The sequence below is a fragment of the Grampus griseus genome, assembly GCF_964374135.1.
Source record: "Grampus griseus genome assembly, chromosome: X".
Classification (NCBI taxonomy): Eukaryota; Metazoa; Chordata; class Mammalia; order Artiodactyla; family Delphinidae; genus Grampus; species Grampus griseus.
The window spans coordinates 130,260,432-130,278,509 of record NC_138999.1 but is presented as its reverse complement, the minus strand read 5'-3'; the positions used below and the strand labels follow the sequence as shown (position 1 = coordinate 130,278,509).

At 48.8% G+C, this 18,078-nt stretch overlaps 1 protein-coding gene across 1 annotated transcript; it reads right to left on the bottom strand.

Moving 5' to 3' along the window:
• Positions 1 to 1,116: 1,116 nt before the first annotated feature.
• On the bottom strand, positions 1,117 to 11,781 carry DKC1 (dyskerin pseudouridine synthase 1). The gene is made up of 15 exons (XM_082681886.1): positions 11,685 to 11,781; positions 10,971 to 11,038; positions 10,437 to 10,523; positions 9,144 to 9,235; positions 8,756 to 8,940; positions 8,092 to 8,156; positions 7,681 to 7,807; positions 7,322 to 7,452; positions 6,780 to 6,923; positions 5,120 to 5,240; positions 4,190 to 4,308; positions 3,458 to 3,561; positions 3,029 to 3,092; positions 2,203 to 2,331; positions 1,117 to 1,842 (listed from the first exon to the last, which is right to left on the bottom strand). The coding sequence occupies exons 1-15, from the start codon at positions 11,698 to 11,700 to the stop codon at positions 1,777 to 1,779; spliced, it is 1,518 nt and encodes a 505-aa protein (XP_082538012.1). The 5' UTR covers positions 11,701 to 11,781; the 3' UTR covers positions 1,117 to 1,776.
• Positions 11,782 to 18,078: the final 6,297 nt, after the last annotated feature.

Here is an 18,078-nt window from a genome sequence, read left to right as displayed (position 1 = left end):
TCCTAATAACCACTCCTTTTAGCTTTCTCTTCTATTCTCAACATGGTTTTCAGAGCACCCCAGACTTGCTGCCCAGATTTAAACTGTGTCCAGAACAAAATACTCTGCTCCCTTGTTCACACAGCTGAGAGTCACATTAGCCCCAAAGAACTAAGATGCAGTTGTGCCCTCAAAAGTCACACTGCAGGTCTCCTGAATCTAGCGCCCACGTAGACAAGCACCCCAGAGCATCTTACCCCAGATGGGAACCCACCGTGGCCACACACTGAACTTCCCGGAGGCGTACATCCTGGCACGTCTAGGGCCCAGGTGTGCAACTTGCGCTCAGGGTCCCGGGCAGCAGAGGCCGTGACAAGCCAGCAGTGCAGCACTTCCCCACAAACTGCTCTAGACCTCTCACCAAGGCCTTCAGATTCCTAAACATCCTCCACCACTGCGCCCTCTCCTGTCACTCACCCGGCCTCCAGCCCAAGCAAAAGCTTCAGTGGCTCCCTTCGTCGAGTTTGCGCCCAGATGTGTCTGCAGATACTTCAGGGCTGTCAACAGACACAGGCACTGGCACCTCCTGCCCTGCACACCCACCACGTAATACTGAGAACCTTTCTCCTCTCAAGTAGTTTGGACATCACTTAATTTGTGATGAGTCCCCTCTTATCTCGTCAGTGTCTTGATGAAGATTCCAGAGTATCTGATCTCATGCCAGATGACGGGCCCAAAGGGAAGTGTTACAAGACGCAGAACCAGAGAAAGAAAAGTAACCAAACATAAAGGAAAAGCATCAAATTTCAACTAGGACATAAAGGTCCCTACATTTTTTTTTTTTTTTTTTGCCTCTCACTGTCGTGGCCTCTCCCGTTGCGGAGCACAGGCTCCGGACGCGCAGGCTCAGCGGCCATGGCTCACGGGCCCAGCCGCTCCACGGCATGTGGGACCTTCCCGGACCAGGGCTCAAACCCGTGTCCCCTGCATCGGCAAGCACTGCGCCACCAGGGAAACCCAACATTTTTAATCAAAATATATTTTCTGTCCTCCTAGTTTGAGATCAACAATCAGAAAATCCAACAGGAATACTTTAAAAATTTCATAAGTAAACTTTAATAAGTAAAAATTACAACCTTCTCCCAGCAATGAAGCTAACTGAGGATTAAAACAAAGAACAGAGACATGGTTTTTTGGGGATTCTCTCACAGGTGGATTTAAGTGTCTGAAGTGGTGCCTATATACACAAGCAGTGAAGAAGTGACTGGAAATAACTCATGAGATGGAACGACAGAGCCCTTGGCCAGGCCTCCATCTAGAAGGGAAATACGGGGTGACAGAGGAGACTGACACTAGAGTCCTCACAAGACACTGGAAAAATGATTACCCCTCAATTAATAACATGATTCAGTTATATTTTTTTTTACTTGCCCTATACCATTTTGCTGAGCAGACTTGATTTTTATAAACTTTTTTGATGAGGGAAGGGGGAAGCAAACTAGGAGAGGCCCATGACGTGAAAACGGCCCCCAGGAAACAGCTGCGGATGCTCACCGGGCAGTGCCGGGTCTGAAGGGGAGACACCCGCCCCCTTCACCGGTGTCCTTAAAACAGGACAAGATGGGATGACCGCGCCAGGGGACGTCAGCAAGGTCGCAGCAGCTGCTCCAACACGCCGGACTCTCCGCCCTTTCCGGGATCTCAGGTTCATTCCCTCAAGAACAAATGTAGTTATGTTTTCTCAATAAGGCTTTAATTCCTCCTCCCACCTGGACACAGTGCTTCAAGTGGCGTCCACTAGTCAGCGAAGATTTCCACTTTTATTTTCTTCTTCTTCTTCTTCTTTTTGGTGGTGTCACTGTCCTGGGGGAAAGAGAAAGCAAGCGTCTGTTAAGCACTGCCACTCTCCCCAAAGGAAATCAGGGAAGTTCCACACAGTCAACTAAGCCTTCTCAGGCTCCGTAAGGATAGCCTGCAATACGTAAATTTTGCACATAACACAAATCCCGCGTTTTCCACGGTGCCCCTGCATTTAGATCCCCCAGCCATGCACCCTCCCCACCCACCATCAACACAGCCCTAACTCTGAGCCGCTACTATAAAAAGCTGGGCCCGGCCCCGTCCTTCCCACAGGGCAGCTCCCCGAGTAACCAAGCCGGCAGCAGCGGGCAGTTCCCTCCCCTTCGAGGACAAAGGGAGCCCCGGGCCTGGGCGTGTCTGTACCCCGGCCCCCGGCTCGCCCGCGCTCTCCAGAGCGGCTTTGGCCTTCTTGGCTTTCTTCTTCTTCTTTTCCCTCTTGACCAGCTGGGGAGCCACTGAAGAGGTTTCATCGCTTTCACTCTCTCGCTTCCGCTAAGGTGGAGACAATTGATCAAATGTTAAGATCTTGGGCAAATGCGGATGAGAAAGTCTCAGTAAGTCAAAAGGGGAGGAGCCAGCAGAGAAGACGCTGATTGGATCCAACAGGAAGTTTTCAAAGACCCCAACAGGGCTTTGTTTACCAAGGGTTCAAAGACCAGGAAGCCAGGGGCACAGCAGGAGCGCCAGGGCAGCAACACAGGGCCGGGCCAGAAAGGCCACGTCCTCACTGAAGCCAAAGGCAGGACCGCATGCCCCCCAGGGGCGCTCCCACGAGTGCTCAGAGAAGACAGGCAAGCGCGGGCCCCAAGCAGCTCTTCTCAGGACACTCTGTGCCACCCGAGGTACAGACAAGCCATCCTGCAGTCTAACACCAACAGCCCGCCGCCCCCGAGCCGAGCAGCCACCGCGTGCTTCCCGCGGACGGTCGCAACACTGAGCTGGTGCCGTCCGGAGGGGTTTGTCCGGTCCCGAGCGTCACGGTCTCTACTTCAACATGCCTGTGCCGCCCCTTGACCCAACCCTGTTCCGGGGTCATGGCCTCAGCTGAGCCCACACCCCTGCCAGCAGACACGACAGGGAACGTGAACTGGAGCCTGCAGAGCCCGAGGGGGGCAGGAAGGCCCACCCCGCTGAGCCAGCACGTGTGGCTGGACGGCACATGGCGAAGCCCTCAGAGCACGCCACTCACCTTTGGGGCTTTGACTGCTTCGGCAACTACCTGGGGGGCTTTGACGTCTTTCCTGGCAGAATCGCTGAAAGAGGAGCGACAGGTGAGAGTCGTTCCCAGCAGATCCGGCAAGCCTAAGGCCACCATCAACATCCTGATGCTGGACAGAACAACTTACCACTTGCTGTCGCAGACTGACTCCTGCTGCAGTGCCACGAGCCAGACTAGAAAGGGTTAACTGTCTGTCGTGCTGCCCAACGCCCTAAGCGGCTACTCCACACGCCCCAAGGCCAGTCCCCTCAGGTCCTACACGTTTCCCCCAAACTAAATCCACCCCTTTCCCACGTCTGGGCTCCCCGCCTTCCCCTCCTCCCCTGCGGTCACTATAGCACTGCAGCCAGCGTGCCCTCTGCCCACCACGTGGCTGGGAAACATCCCGCCCGCCCTTACCTGTAGTCCACGTACTCCTGTGTCCAGGCGGCAGGCGTGTTGTCCGTGGGCTTGCCGTGCTTGTCCAAAAGGCCCTGCTTGATCATCAGCCTCTTCTGACTTGCCTGGTGGACCGTCAGGGTTTCAACGTTAGTACAGTGTCAACACATAAAACATGTACCACGACCACACACACACAGCAAATAAGGTGCCCCCCTTGGGTGTTCTCAGCAGAGTGCTCCAAACTCACCCTCCCTCTAATAGGAGCAAACATGGGACTTACGAAAGGTTGCAAACCTTTTTGTACCAGTGGGAGCCTCTGCAGTGTCACTTTGACCACAGGGCCTTTGCACATGCTATTCCAGCAGCCCTGGGCTCTTCCCTCCCCGCTTCACCTCAACATCTAACACTACGTACCGCACACTGGCGTGGCTCCAGATCCCTCACCCCGACTCCCCGACCAGGCCGAAGCCTTCATCGTGGACTGCTGACTGACGTGTTAGGCACCTCTCCACACCCCTTCATAAGGCCCTCACCACGCCACTGTGCAATTTGAGCACTGCCTATCTACTGTCCCCCTTAGACTGAAATCTCTAAGGTCTGAGACAGGCCCGTTTCTACTTACCACTGACTCCCCAGAGCCCAGCACGAGGCAAGGACGTGGCAGTGGACACACAGTGGGAGCTGCCCAAGTGAGGATTCAACAAGGCAAAACAGAATAAGGCAGCAGGGCACACGCCCAGTCCCACTTACTTTTGGACCTAAACCCCACTTCCGAGGGTAAGTGTCTCTCTCCATGATCACTCTCTTGATCTTGGCTACGATACCATGGTCACAGGTGGAGATCACTGCCGTGGTCATTAATGCAATAGCTGCAGGCGTTGGAAAGAGATAAAAGAACGACTTGAAGGGGAAAGACTCCATAATCAATGAGCCCGAATGCCACTGTTTTACACAACTTTTAAAAACCTATTTAAAGCTCTTAAGCTCTCCTGCCTTGAGGTTTCCTTTGCTGAGCATTGCATATGGAGGAAATCCACCATTAGGGGAAGAAAGGCTGTGAAAGCACATTACTTATCGAGTTCAAAAAATACTGACACTAATCACACTCATAAAAATCAATGCTTCCTAGGTCCTCAGAAGGGACCTCTTAATAAGTAAACCACAGCTATTTAACCTGTGTAATTTGCACAAGAAATAAAGCATGTCATCAGAATTCCTTTTCAGCTGTGAGCAAGCAGCCAGAGGGGAAGGGACACCTCAATAAGGAACCCCAAAGACATGCGTGTCCTGCCTGGAGCTCAGGCCACACACAGGGACAATCCGACAGTAGCTAAACTTTCACAAGGTAGTGCTGCAAGCAGACAAGGAGTGGACTGAAGGCTCTTTAATTACCACAGCCATTCACCCCCACTTCGCTGATGATTTCCTCCTTTCACTGGAGAGCCGAGGAAAGCCCAACTGCTGAGACACAGCTCCTAACAGCAGCCAGTGGGGCGAGAGGAAGCCCCACTTACCTCCCTGCCGCCTATGCCTGTCTGACATGGCCCTTTGCTGTGAGCACCCCGACAGACCCCGAGCGACACAGCGATCGGATGAGCCCGAGGGGCCAGGCCCGGGGGAGCCCGTTAGTGAGCCTGGCTGCAGCGGCGCAGGAGGGCCAAGGGCGCCTTCGCCTCTTACCCATGCAGACAGCTTCCCCTTTGGTGGTGATGACCGCCACCTCCTGGTTGACCTCGATCCCGTCCTCGTACCGGAGGACGCCCGGGAGCATGATCTTCGCGCCATAGCAGATGGCGTTCACCTGCGGGGTGGTGTCCCTGGTGAGCGCCGCGGCCCCAGGCGGCCGCCGCCCTGCACCCCGCCCCCACCCGTGACAGAGGACCAATGACACCCATGGCCACTGGCCGCGGTCTAGCTTATGAAGGGACTCAGGCTCACGGCAGCCACCCAGCACGGGCCAGGCGCTTCACGCGTGTCGACTCAGAAATGTCAGCGGGGGCCGTAAACAGCCACTCCTACCCAGGGCACTTAGAGCTGCCTTCATACTAAACCAACACCCAGCCTCAGTTTTCCTTAATTGCTCTTCTCTATGCCTCTAATCATTAAGGGAAAAACCTCTGACAGAGCTGGGAGGTGTATCAGATTTATTGGGAAATCTGGATGACAGGTTCCCAAAGTTAACTCACAAGCAAGACTGCCGAGGCCAACTCTCCCCGAGCTCGACAGCACTCCATGCGTCCAACCCGCCTCGTGCCACCTTGTCTTCACTCACCATATTCCACCCTCCCTTGAAATTCACCCAGAAGCGACCAGTTTGACCCCAGCGCGACGGGGGATCACATTTATGTTGTTCTGTTTTACGTGATTAAGTTTTTTCAGTCGCTATAGGGGCATGTTTTGGTATGCCTCATTAGTTTTTCTGTCTTTTACTACAAACTATAACATCTATACAGTCATCAAACATCTATGTAATTTAAGATCTAAATATGAACGAGCAAGCTCAAGTTATTAAATATATACAAAAATTTATATCTTTAAAAGTTAGAAAAAATTTTTATTGCTACTTGTTTAACAATAATTGATTACGCACTAGGCCACAAAGCATCTTAACTTACAGAAGGCCGTATTCTCTGACCATAATACCATTAAAAATAAGGCTATTTACAATTCTGGACTACTCAACCTTAAACAACTACTAAAGAGGAAACCCAAAGCAACACAAATAACTGCAGATTTCCTTTCATCGTTAAGATTACTCTAAGGTTATTTAGTAAGTATACTAAGAAAAAAAGCTTGATAATCTCTGTGACGTTTAGGTTTTATGACCTCAAACTAGGATTTATTTAAACAAAACAAAGCCTTTAATGGAGAACTAACTTATCGTATCTCTGAAACTCTCTAGTCTCAACCTTTTATCCCCATCAAAACAACCTTTTCTAGCAATAATTTAAATAAACCAAGGTGTCTTAGGCACATGCAGAACTACCAGTTTACAAGAGGGCAAAGTTTATGTACCACTGATAGTCTATTTCTTGAACCAAGTTACTTACTTTTAAAGTATTTGCCTTATTTCGAAATGAAATTACTCCTAGCATTAAACTTCTACTTTAATTTATATTTCTTTTTGATTTAATAAAAAGTTAATCATAAATGCTTCCAAGAACAAAAAAACAAATAAATGAATCCAGTGTCCAATCTACGAAACCAGAAAATAAACCAAGGCAAAATAATCGCTACAAGTTCACAAAGCCCAATTTCATCTCTTTAAACAGAATGAAGTGTTCAGGACACGGACCATATCTCACCTCTCGAGGTCACGTGTGGTGCAAACAGAACTTACCGCACTGTCCTTCATGACCAGCCGTTTATGAGAGGTCAACAGCTTTTCCAAAGGGTAAACAACTCGCCGCAGGTAACTCTCATCTTTGTGGTTGTCATACAGCCACTGGGCATCCAGCACATCGTGCATCGTCACCATGTGGTCCTGGAAAGTAGCCACATATGAAAATTACTCGAGTGCCACTGTATCCCCGACAGGCAAACGGACCTCACACTTCCAAACACGGAATGAACTTAGTCCCGTCTGCTAGTCCAAGCTCATTAGTCTCCGGTCTCTTCGGAGTCACTCTTTACCTGTTGGTCTATTAAATCTAAGCAGGCATATCTGTAGGCTAGGAGGTAAATGAATAGAGTAATGCTATCCATCCAGCCTGTGTTTCAATGTCCCAAAGTTTAATTAACAGAACAGGGAAGCTGCCCTGAACTGAACTCAACACTTTGGAAACTGCCTTTTCTTGGATGTGAAGCAGGTAGAGTTCCACCAAGGGCTGGAGGACCCAAGTACCAGCCGGCTCTAAAACTCTTAGCCCCGCGATGACGTACCTTTTCACTCATGACTCCGGAACGAACCCGCCGGAGTTCCTGCATCTGACCACCAACTCCCAATAACAAACCAAGGTGTACACACAGCGTCCGAATGTAAGTGCCGGCCTCACAACTCACCCAGAAGATTCCTAAGACACATGCAAAAGTAGTACATATTTTCCCAAGTAAACACACCACTGGTTGAGAAACCCAGAGTTATTCTCTATCTGCACCAGCAAAACTAGAGACAACGGACACAGGCCACGACTACACCACATACTAAAGGCATCTACTTTTAAGAGACTAATTCTCCAGAATTCATTCCTACGCACGTGTGCTCTACGTGGGCTCAGTGCCTCACAGGCCTAAGGACCCACCTAATCTCCTTTCAGGATCATACTCGATCATCTTGCTCTCGTAGATGGTCCGCACTCGGAGCTGCCTCTTTACTGCAGCGATGAGCGGGGGTCGCTGGAACAAGGCACCTGTCAAGGTCTCTAGGGCCTGAGAATAAGCACAAAGCAAAACTCAAATAAGATCAAAGGGCAGATTTGGGGAGTTTAAGGGCACACTTGAAACACAAAAGGTCTCTTTCAATCATTTAGGATCTAAAAGGGCCTTTCAATTTTTGACTCTTTCTTCAACTACATAGGGATGGCTCAGTGCTGAGCAGAAGCCTCTCCTCAGAAAGGACATGAGCAGGTTGGCCACGGCAGCCCACTGACAAGGGCAAGGGCCTCAGAGACCCCAGTTGCTAACAGGTGCCTTCCCTACAATTACAGACTTACCCTAGAAAGCTGAGTCCCCCCTTCGATAGCATTGTGCAGCCGGACAATTCCCACATACTCTTTGCCTGTAAAATGACAAAAGAGTAGTCAGGTGTGGCCACTGAGTTTTCTGTATTTTCTATATGCTTATATCACTCCCATTTTGTACAGCCAGAAAAAGCAGGCAATTTGAACTCCTGTTTCTGTAAAATTTGCATTAAGACAGATTTCACGGTGCAGATGTGAGAAAGGACTGAAGACGCTATCTCATCGAGAGCTCAACTTTCAACATGCTGACAGGGACAGCCGGAGCGCCCGTGGAGAGCCTGACTGGAGACCACCTTAGAAGGTCAAGTAGAATTCTCCCCAATGCCAATGAAGCAGAGGCACTTTAGGCAGAAGCAGCAGGGCGGTTAGAGGAGCATGGAGTGACAGGCCTGGAGCTGGGCTCAACGTGTGCATAAAAAGCACCTAGAACTCCAAACAAGGCAGCCCCACCAGGGTCTGGCTGAGGACAGAAGGCACACACACACCAAGAATATCCCTTGCTTCTGTTTTCTGTTTTTGTTTTATGATTTTACTAATGAAGAAATCATTTCTGAGAGCCAAAAGGTAGAAAGGAAAGGAAACACAGAAAGCCTTCCAATCTCAAAGTAGCCCCGTCTTCCCTCCCTCTCCCACATACCTGCGCTCTGCTGGGATTTCACCAAGCGAGTGGCTCGTTCAATGCACACTATTAAACAACCAGTCACCTTGGGATCCAGGGTACCACTGTGTCCTGTCTTCTCTACCCGGAGTATTCGCCGAATCCAGGCTACCACCTCGTGGGAAGAGGGGTTGGAAGGCTTGTCAAGATTAATGAAACCTGTCCTAGAATGGGAAAGAAATTCCTGTGTCATCGGCTCTGGTCCTCTAATGAAAACTAAATCTGCAGAGTGAAACAGAAGAGTTCACCATGGGCACAGGATAGCGTATTTAGGGCAATGCCGCCGCTACCTCCGTGAATAACTGATGTGAAAGGGTCATTTTGAAAAGAACGGACGTTTGGACAGTGCTGTTTCCAACACACTTACCTGATATAGTCCCCAATCTCCCTCTTCAGAGGATTTGAACCACAAGGAAGAGGTGTATAATGTGTTGTCCTTACATTTAGCTTATCAAAATTCTAGAAAGCAATGATACAACACAAAACAAACAATAAATCATTAACATGTGGGAAACAAGAGTCAGGACCACCATGAACCATGATATGGTGACGCTTCAGCTTCTTGTTTTAGATCTTACTCCTATATTTCCATTATGTGCTGTGACAGACCGCTAAGCCTCCCCACATGCTGGAAAAATTACCTATATGAGTAAGAATACGACAAATTTGATCCCTCCTCCAGAAAGACCTCTTGGGGTACTACAGAACAAACTGGGCTTCACTGTGCAGGCTTATGAGTACAATATGGACTAGCTTTGATTTTCTCCGGGACCAAATGGAGGGGGACTGGCAACACGGCTCCGCACACCTGACTGGTCTGCACCTGCCCCAGGCACTCCTACCCCACTTTCCTCACGTCTGCCCCTTCTCACTCTCCTTTCCAGGGCTCCACCACCAGCCTGAAAGGGTTCCCGTCAATGGAAGCCCCTTAGCTTCATCTTGGTACTTTCCACAAGCAGCAATGATTTTTTTAACTGTATCTCCCACCCCTAGATTTTAAGTTCCATGACAGTAGGGACATTGCCAACCTGGTTTACCAGCAGGTAAAAATAGAGAAGCAGATGCTGTCTAAATGGCAGACACATCTGGCCAAGCAGAAACTCAACTGTATTCAATTCTATATGCAAATCTCTCTTTTACCTCATATTTAGTGATTTACTCAAACAGTCTGTCAAGGAGTCTTTCAATAAATTTGCCTCCTAATCTCGTAGCTGGCGCCCATTATGTCATTTGTGAAACTTGTAATTTAACTCATCACCGAAGTACCCTAGTTAAAACCCAACACGATAGCCAGTAACTTCTAGGGAGCAAGTTAACATGCCAGGCACTGGCCGTATGCTCTCAAGCATGTTCTACTCCACAAACCAGGACAGGTCTGTAAGGTGAGGCTAAGTACAGAAATTGAGAATTGATTATAAAATGTGATAGCAGTGTGACACTGTTGTAAAATTTACCTGTATTCTACAAGTGTTGGGTACATTGGAAATGAAGGGGGAAAAAACCCGAACAAACCCTGGTCCTTCATCTCACACACGTTGAGGAACAGTGTTTTAGACGGCCTCATCTAGCATTTCCTAAGTCCAGGATGCACTCTCAATCAACTGTTTAATACTCAAAAACAATGTAAAAGCCAAGCGTTGACCTGATGCGAAACACATACCTTTAGCAACAGGGGCCACTGAGATGTGTCCAACTGAGCCACTTTGGATTCAGGTTTGATGAGAAATTCTTCAGCGTGTTGTATTTCCTTCCACAGGACAGAAACACAGCCTGTTAGACTTCCCACCTGACTTTGAACAGTTCCACTACTACCATAGAAGTCTATACCTTTGAAATAAAAAGCAAGGTAGTCTATGCCTTTTCCCCGGGACCTCCAAAGGAAAAAGAAATGAACAAAGAGCTGAGAAGCGTAAGCGAAGTGCCACCACGACGGGCACAGCAATTTTAAGAGAAAGCGGGGCAGTGGGTCTGATAAGAGAATTTCAGGGGGAGCACTTGGTGCGGCCAGCAACACTTAGCAGGGTGTGCCTGACAGCAAAGACCCAGGTTGGCGGGCGTTGTGTACTTTCTACACAACGACCACTCAATTACAGCCCATTCCTCCAAAGCCTTTAAAAACAGTTCTTTTCTGTAATCTGTCAGCTAAGAAACCTTTCTTTTCAGTCAAAGCAAAGTACAACATATTCGTACTCACTGCTACATCTTCTTCTGGTAAGGATTTCCGCTCCTTTTTCTTCTTATGCTTCTTCGGTAAAATAAGTACTTAAAAAAAACACACACACAAGAATTAGGAGTTTTCCCCGAAAATAAAGACAATGAAGTTTAAAACAAGGGTAGGTAGAAAACGGATGCTTGTCTAGGATCACAGGGGAAGCCGCCGGTGTCAGGCCGAGTGCGCGGCTGCACGGCGGGCTCCAGACAGCAGCCGCACGTGTCGCCCTCCATCCCGGCTCACCACGTGGCCGCGCGGGGCTGAAACGCCCACGGCGCTCTGGCCGCGGGCCCGTAAGCGACCGCCCAACGGTCCCCGAGGGCTGGTGGCCCCTAGAACTTTTTCTCGACTTAGCGCTCCGCGCACGCCCGAGCCCCTCGGCCCCTTTGCTTCCCCTCATCGCGCGGCGCTGACCGCGGCGTCCGAGCTGGCGGCGGCGGCCCGGGCCCTAAGGGGACGTACGGTCGGCGGGAGGCCCGGGCTGGTGGCGTCACGTCACCGCGGGGGCCTCTCGCTCTCTCGCCCTCACCCGTGGAGCCAAGGCCAAGCGACAAGGTCGGCAGGAGGCCCGGTAGCTGGAGCTAGCGGAAAGCTCGGGCCTCGAAGTTGTCCCCCCACCCCCGGCTCCCCTAGCCGAAGGATCTGGCCCCGGCCCGCGGCAACCCGCCCGGCCACCCGCGAGAGAACCACCCGTACCTTCCGCGTCCGCCATGTTGCCCCGCTGAGCGTGCGAGCCGCGTGGGCTAGCGCCGAGGAAGCTACCGCGGACTCCCGCCGCCGTCAGGCCGCGCCACTAGGGCCCGCCCACCTGTGCGCCGCCCCGTGCGTGTCGTGCAGCGGGGCGGGGCGAGGCGGGGCCGGGCTCGCGGGGCAGAGCCCCAAGCGCGCGCGGGACGGCTGCACACTCTCATTGGTGGACGCGGCCGGGACGCTGGCGCGTCCGCGCGTGCGCCTTGGGCCTCTCCCCGCCTTCGGCGGCCAGGTCTAGGAGCGCCTGCGCAGCTCGCGGGGCGGCTCGTAGTCTGTGGGCGTGGCCCGGCAGCGGTTCGCTCTCCTTCGTTGAGGTTTTACCCGGACGGGAGCGCACGGGCACCCGCCTGAGCGCTCCTTGCTTCCTCGCCGACCCTTGAAGGTGGCTGTCGGATCAGTCCCGATGGCAAAATGAAGAAGTTGAGGCGCATAGCCTCCTTTGCCGCTTGTAATTCCCATCCAGCTAGGTGGCACTGGCGATAGAAACAAGAGTGCGAGCCACTTGTGGACTTTTAAATTCTCCAGCAGCCATTTGGAAAAGAAAGTACAACGTTAAAAGTTAAATCGATTTTAATAACAAACTTTATTTAACGCAGCGATCCACAATATTATCATTTCAACATATAAGCAATACACAGCATTGTGAATGGCATATTTTACGCTCTTTTTGTGTTTTTTTTTCTGTACCAAGTCTTTCTGGTGTGCGCTTTACGGTTACAGCACAGCTAGATTTCAGCTCCACGACGGGGCTCCATGTGAACTGCTGGACAGTCAAAGCGGGTTCGTGGCTGTGGTACTGAACGGCCAAGCAAGCTCCAGGTTCAAGCCCTCTTCCCTCCTGTAGTAATAATATTAATGCTCTAACTTGATTTTTTATACATAGCCAAAGTCCTCAATATCAACCAATCCACGAGCAGTTAATTACACTCCCCATCCCATAATTTTATAATGCTCCGTTGGTATATATTTGGCTAAATTTCAGGTACTCACTAATGGTTCTCCAACACTCCTCATCTGATCTGTTAGCAAATCCTCTCGGCTTTGCTTTCAAAAGATCCAGAATCTGGTAGTTTTTCACCACCCTCAATACTGTCACTGGAGTCCATGTCATCACCATGGCTCTCCTACATTTTTCCCCTCGCCTCCTGCACTTACCCCCTCTTTCTGTTTTTTCCAACTATATTGTCTCCTCAACACATCCCCTGGAAAGAGCCATTAAATTGTGAGTCAGGCCATGTCCCTCCTCTGCTCAAAGCCCTTCAATGGCTTCACATCTATAGTGGGATGAAGACTGGCCCCCCACTTCGGACCTAACCCCTGGACTCTATGAAAACGAACTTACTTGAAAAAAGGGTCTTTGTAGAGGTACTGAAGTTAAGGATCTACAGATGAGGTCATCCTGGATGACTCAGGTGGGCCCCAAATCCAACGACAAGTATCCTTAGAAGAGAAGAAGGACACAGAAGAGGATAAGGCCATGTAAAGATGGCAAGAATGTTTTATCCCCAAGGATCTTCAGGGTGATGAATCATGGAATCCTGTTAAAAGGCCACCTGTAGTAGACCACCACCAACAAAAACTCTAGATCTGGTGAACGGCAGCCTGCCTTGAATCACCACGATGGAAAATCATGGCCCCTCATCTAATTCCCGGACCCCATCAATTCACAGACTCAGCCCTCAAGCGAAGGTGAGGCCAGGTACACATAACACAACTGTGTACTTTAAACCTTCCTCCGACTTTCCACTGTGGTCCACTGGTCGGAAATGGAGTCTTTAGTCTGCGTCTTTCTCCCTGTGGACCCCCTGTGGCTCTTTCCCCAGTTCCTGATCGCATAATTGGCAGCTGGATGAATTCCCACAGAGGCTTCCTGAAGGACTGAGCACAATTATGGAAAGAGGGTCAAAAGAAAGCCCCGGTCACTGTCCCTTCAATTATCGGGCACATTACCATAATGAAGTCCCTGGGCATTGACGTGATCATCTCATTGTCCCCCAAACCATCATACTGGTCTGCCACGTTAATGACGTCACGCTGACTGGACCTAGTGCACGGGCAGTAGCAAATATTTCACCACAGAGTGAAAGATAAGCCCCATAAAAACTCAGGGGCCCAAAACTTTCATGAAGTTTCTGGGCACCAGTGGACTGAAGCACATTGGCATTGTCCCTCCAAAGAGAAAAACAAGTTGCTGTACCTCGAACCCACTGTCACGAAGAAAGTACGATGCTTGGTGGGCCCCTTTCTGGGAGCGGCATACCCCATGCGGATGCTTTTATACCTTTGTCAAAAGCCAGTTGGGTAAATGTATGTGGGCCTGTTTCTGGGCTCTCTACCAATACCACACAGTCTTGATCACTGTAGTTATAATGAGCCTTGAAATTGTGCACAGAGATTTATGTGTTGATCTTGCATCCTGCAACCCTGTAAAGCTCACTTATTAGTTATGGGAAGTTTTCATGTAGATTCCTTTGGCTTTTCTATGAAGACAATTATATCATCTGCAAATGAAGACACTTAATTCTTCTTCCCAGTCTGTGTGCCCTTTGTTTCTTTCTTTCTTTTTCTTTTTTTTTCCTTATTGCACTGGCTAGAACTTCCAACACTACGTTAAATAAGAGTAGTGAGAGCACATAGCCTTGCCTTGTTCCCAACCATTAGGGGAAAGTGCCCAGTTTTTCACCATTTAAGTACGAAGTTAGTCATATGATGTTAGTCATATGTCTTCCATAGATGTTCTTTAACAAGTTGAGGAAATTCCCCCTATTCCTAGTTTTGTGAGAGTTTTTGTCATGAATTGATATTGGGTTTGTTCTGCATCAATTGATATAATCCTGTGACTTTTCCTCTTTTGCTTGTCAATATGGTGGATATCACTGATTTTCATATACTGAATGAGCCTTGCATCTCTGGGATAAGCCCCAGCTGGTCATGGTGTATAATTCTTTTTGTTTGCAGATTTTACTTGCAGATTTTACATTATTGGCCTTTCACACACACGTAGAGCTATCTCCTCATGTTTGTCCCTCATCCAGAAATTGGAGAAGAATTTTCTTTTCAAATTTTCTCTCTTTTCACAGAGAATAAGTTAGATGCATGGCCACTTTGCCCCACATAACATAATTAAAATAGAAACTCTTCCTTAATAGTGGACATTTATTTTCGTAAGTCCTCCTAGTTACAAGATTTACAGTACTTAAAGAACTGCCAAACTAAACCTTTTTTTTTTTTGGTTGGGGAGCCTTGCTCTTTTTTGTTTTTTTAAAAAATGTTATTTATTCATTTATTTTATTGAAGTATAGTTGATTTACAATATCGTGTTAGTTTCAGATGTACAGCACAGTGATTCAGTTTTCTATATTTATATATATATATATATATATAATTTTCAGATTCTTTTCCATTATAGGTTAATACAAGATATTGAATATAGTTCCCTGTGCTATACAGTAGATCCTTGTTGGTTATGTATTTCAAACTAAACCTATTTTATTTTTTTAACATCTTTATTGGAGTATAATTGCTTTACAATGGTGTGTTAGTTTCTGCTTTATAACAAAGTGAATCAGCTATACATATACATATGTTCCCATATCTCTTCCCTCCTGCGTCCCCCTCCCTCCCACCCTCCCTATCCCACCCCTCTAGGTGGTCACAAAGCACTGAACTGATCTCCCTGTGCTATGTGGCTGCTTCCCACTAGGTATCTGTTTTACGTTTGGTAGTGTATATATGTGCATGCCACTCTCTCACTTCGTCCCAGCTTACCCTTCCCCCTCCGCTTGTCCTCAAGTCCATTCTCTACGTCTGCATCTTTATTCCTGTCCTGCCCCTAGGTTCTTCAGAGCCCCTTTGTTTTAGATTCCATATATATGTGTTAGCATACGGTATTTGTTTTTCCTAAACCTAATTTAAATAAATGAGAAATGGGTAAGCCACAAAGGGAATCCAGGTTCTAAAAAACCACTTGCTATTCAAATTATCTAGTCTCCCCAGGCTGGAGTGCAAACAAGCCATCCTGTGACTCTCTGTCATCATCTCGGATGAATGGAACTTGATTGTTTCAACAATCACGGTGAACATCATGCTGGGCCATTACACCGAAGACATCACGCTTACTGCACCTGGTGGACAAGAGGTAGCAGAGATGCTTCATTAGGACACCTGTATGCCAGAGTGTGGGAGATAACGCCCATGAAAACTCAAGAGGCTGACCCTTAGTGATGTTTTGAGATGGTCTGGACCGTACTGGATATTCAGTGAGTTGCTGCACTGCATACCACCTACCACTCAGAAAGGGGCACCACATTTGCTGGGGCTCTTCAGATTCTGCGGGCAACACATACGACATGAAATTGTGCCACCAGTGCTTCAGCAAGTAATCTGTAAGGTGACGTGTTTTTAGTGGAACCCCAGGCAAGGAAAGTCTCTGCGGCAGGTACCAGCCACTCGATGCACTGCAACATTACATGGAGCTTTGGCAAGTCCTAAAAGGAGAAACAGACTGTGGGTTCCTGGAGTGTTGAAGGAAATCATGCCCTCTACTGCCATCGTATTTTCCTTTTGATCAACCTCTGTGGCCCCTGCTGTGGGTGACACTCTTTCCCTTGACTCCCACGTGTAACCTCATAGGTCTGTTGGTCAGGGTCTCCGAAGGAAGCAAATGAGAGGCTCTATGGGTTGAACTGAGGAGAATCTAATGGGGAGATTGTTTACAGAGGTTAAAGGAATCAGCAGGGGTGAGGCTCCCCTCCCAGGAACTGCCATCAGTTGATGTGGTCATGGCCACTGTCACTGCCGCTGCTAAGTACTCTGCCTGTCCACAGCAGAGACCCACACTGAGTTCCCAATCAGGTAGCCTTCCCTGGGGGACGAGCCCACCACCTTGTGGCGATTGATGAAATCAGACCACATCTGTGGGGAAGGGGCCACAATTTGTCCTCACTTGAATAGGTACTTGTCATGGGCCACCTTTCTGCTAGCATGGCCACCCGTAGACTTACTGTCCTGCATTCAGTTTCACAATATTTCACATAACAGTGCTTCCGACCAAGGCAATCACTATAAGACACAAGACGTGTGCTACGTGCTGATACTGAGAGATTGCCCTGAAACCCCTGGCCTGAAAGGATCTGTGCTGGTCAGTCTAGTGAAGGCTCACTTCCTAGGCTAGGTGGGTGAAAAGACACTGAAAGGGGGAGGTGAGCTGGTGACCACTATGTGGTGCTGTTCCTCCTTAGCCAGAATCCACGGGCCCACAATCAAGAAGTGGGAAGGACTCCTCTCACCATCACACCTACTCATCTACTCCCAGCGTGGAGCGGCTTAGAGCTCTGTTGGGTTCCGAGGTAGGAATGCTTCAACCAGGACCCACACGCTGGTCCCATCATGTTGCCATTTAGGGTTCTTTATGCCACTGAACCACAGGTCTCCTGAGCAGGCTTGGATGGTTGACATTGATTGCCAAGTTGAAACAGGGTCACTGTTATACCAGGGGATTGGGAAGGACTATGTCTTAAATCCAAGGGATCCTCTGGGGCATCTCCTACTACTGTCACATCCAGGCAGGACCACTAAGGATTCAGGCTCAGTGGGAATAAAGGTTTGGTTGACTTACCAGGTAAAGAATTCTGACCAGCTGAGGCTGGAGAGCAAAAGGAGGACAGGGACTGTAGTGAAGAAGGAAGTTATAAAGACCAATGAAATTATGATCTCAAGATCAGTTATAGAAAGGAGAATTGTAGTAGCTGTGTGTGCGCGTCTGTGTGTGTGTGTGTGTGTGTGTGTGTGTGTGTGGTGAACATATAAACTTTTCCCATATTCCTTCTCTCCAGATTTTATGTATGTCAAATAAAGACTGATAGAGGTTAGCTTTATGTTTTTCTTTAGGTTTTAGGATATTGAAGTGAGGTGGTGTCTGAACTAGAGATGGCTACAGTGACGGATGGGCCTTTTGGTGTCCTGTTTTAGGGAATGCTTTTTAGTTTTGTAGGAGGGATAGGATAGCAGTATTATTTTGCCAGGAGTGAGTTGTTGTTGCTTTCAGCGCCCACAGACTCCCAATGCTCCAGCACTCCATTGATTTTATAAGCACCTTCTTCCCTAAATTAAATCCCTTTCTGCTTGAAACACCTAGAGCAAACTCTGTTCCCTCCACTGAACCCTGACTGATTACAGAACAACACATGAACCCTACCATACCAGAGTCATCACTGTGGAAATTTCAGATGTATGGTAGGAGGCTGAGAAGTCTTTTTGTAAGTCAAAGAAATGATGTGGCATTTGTTTCTTCCAAGTGTCACTTCTAAGGGAGAGGTGTCACGCCGAGGGAAAAGAGCAC

Excerpts from the sequence above, each read along its gene's own strand:
- DKC1 (XM_082681886.1), bottom strand. Across the intron at positions 8,941-9,143 it reads GAGATTGGGGACTATATCAG|GACAGGTTTCATTAATCTTG; the intron begins GTAAGTGTGTTG and ends TTCCCATTCTAG. Across the intron at positions 1,843-2,202 it reads CGGGCGAGCCGGGGGCCGGG|GACAGTGACACCACCAAAAA; the intron begins GTACAGACACGC and ends TCTTTCCCCCAG.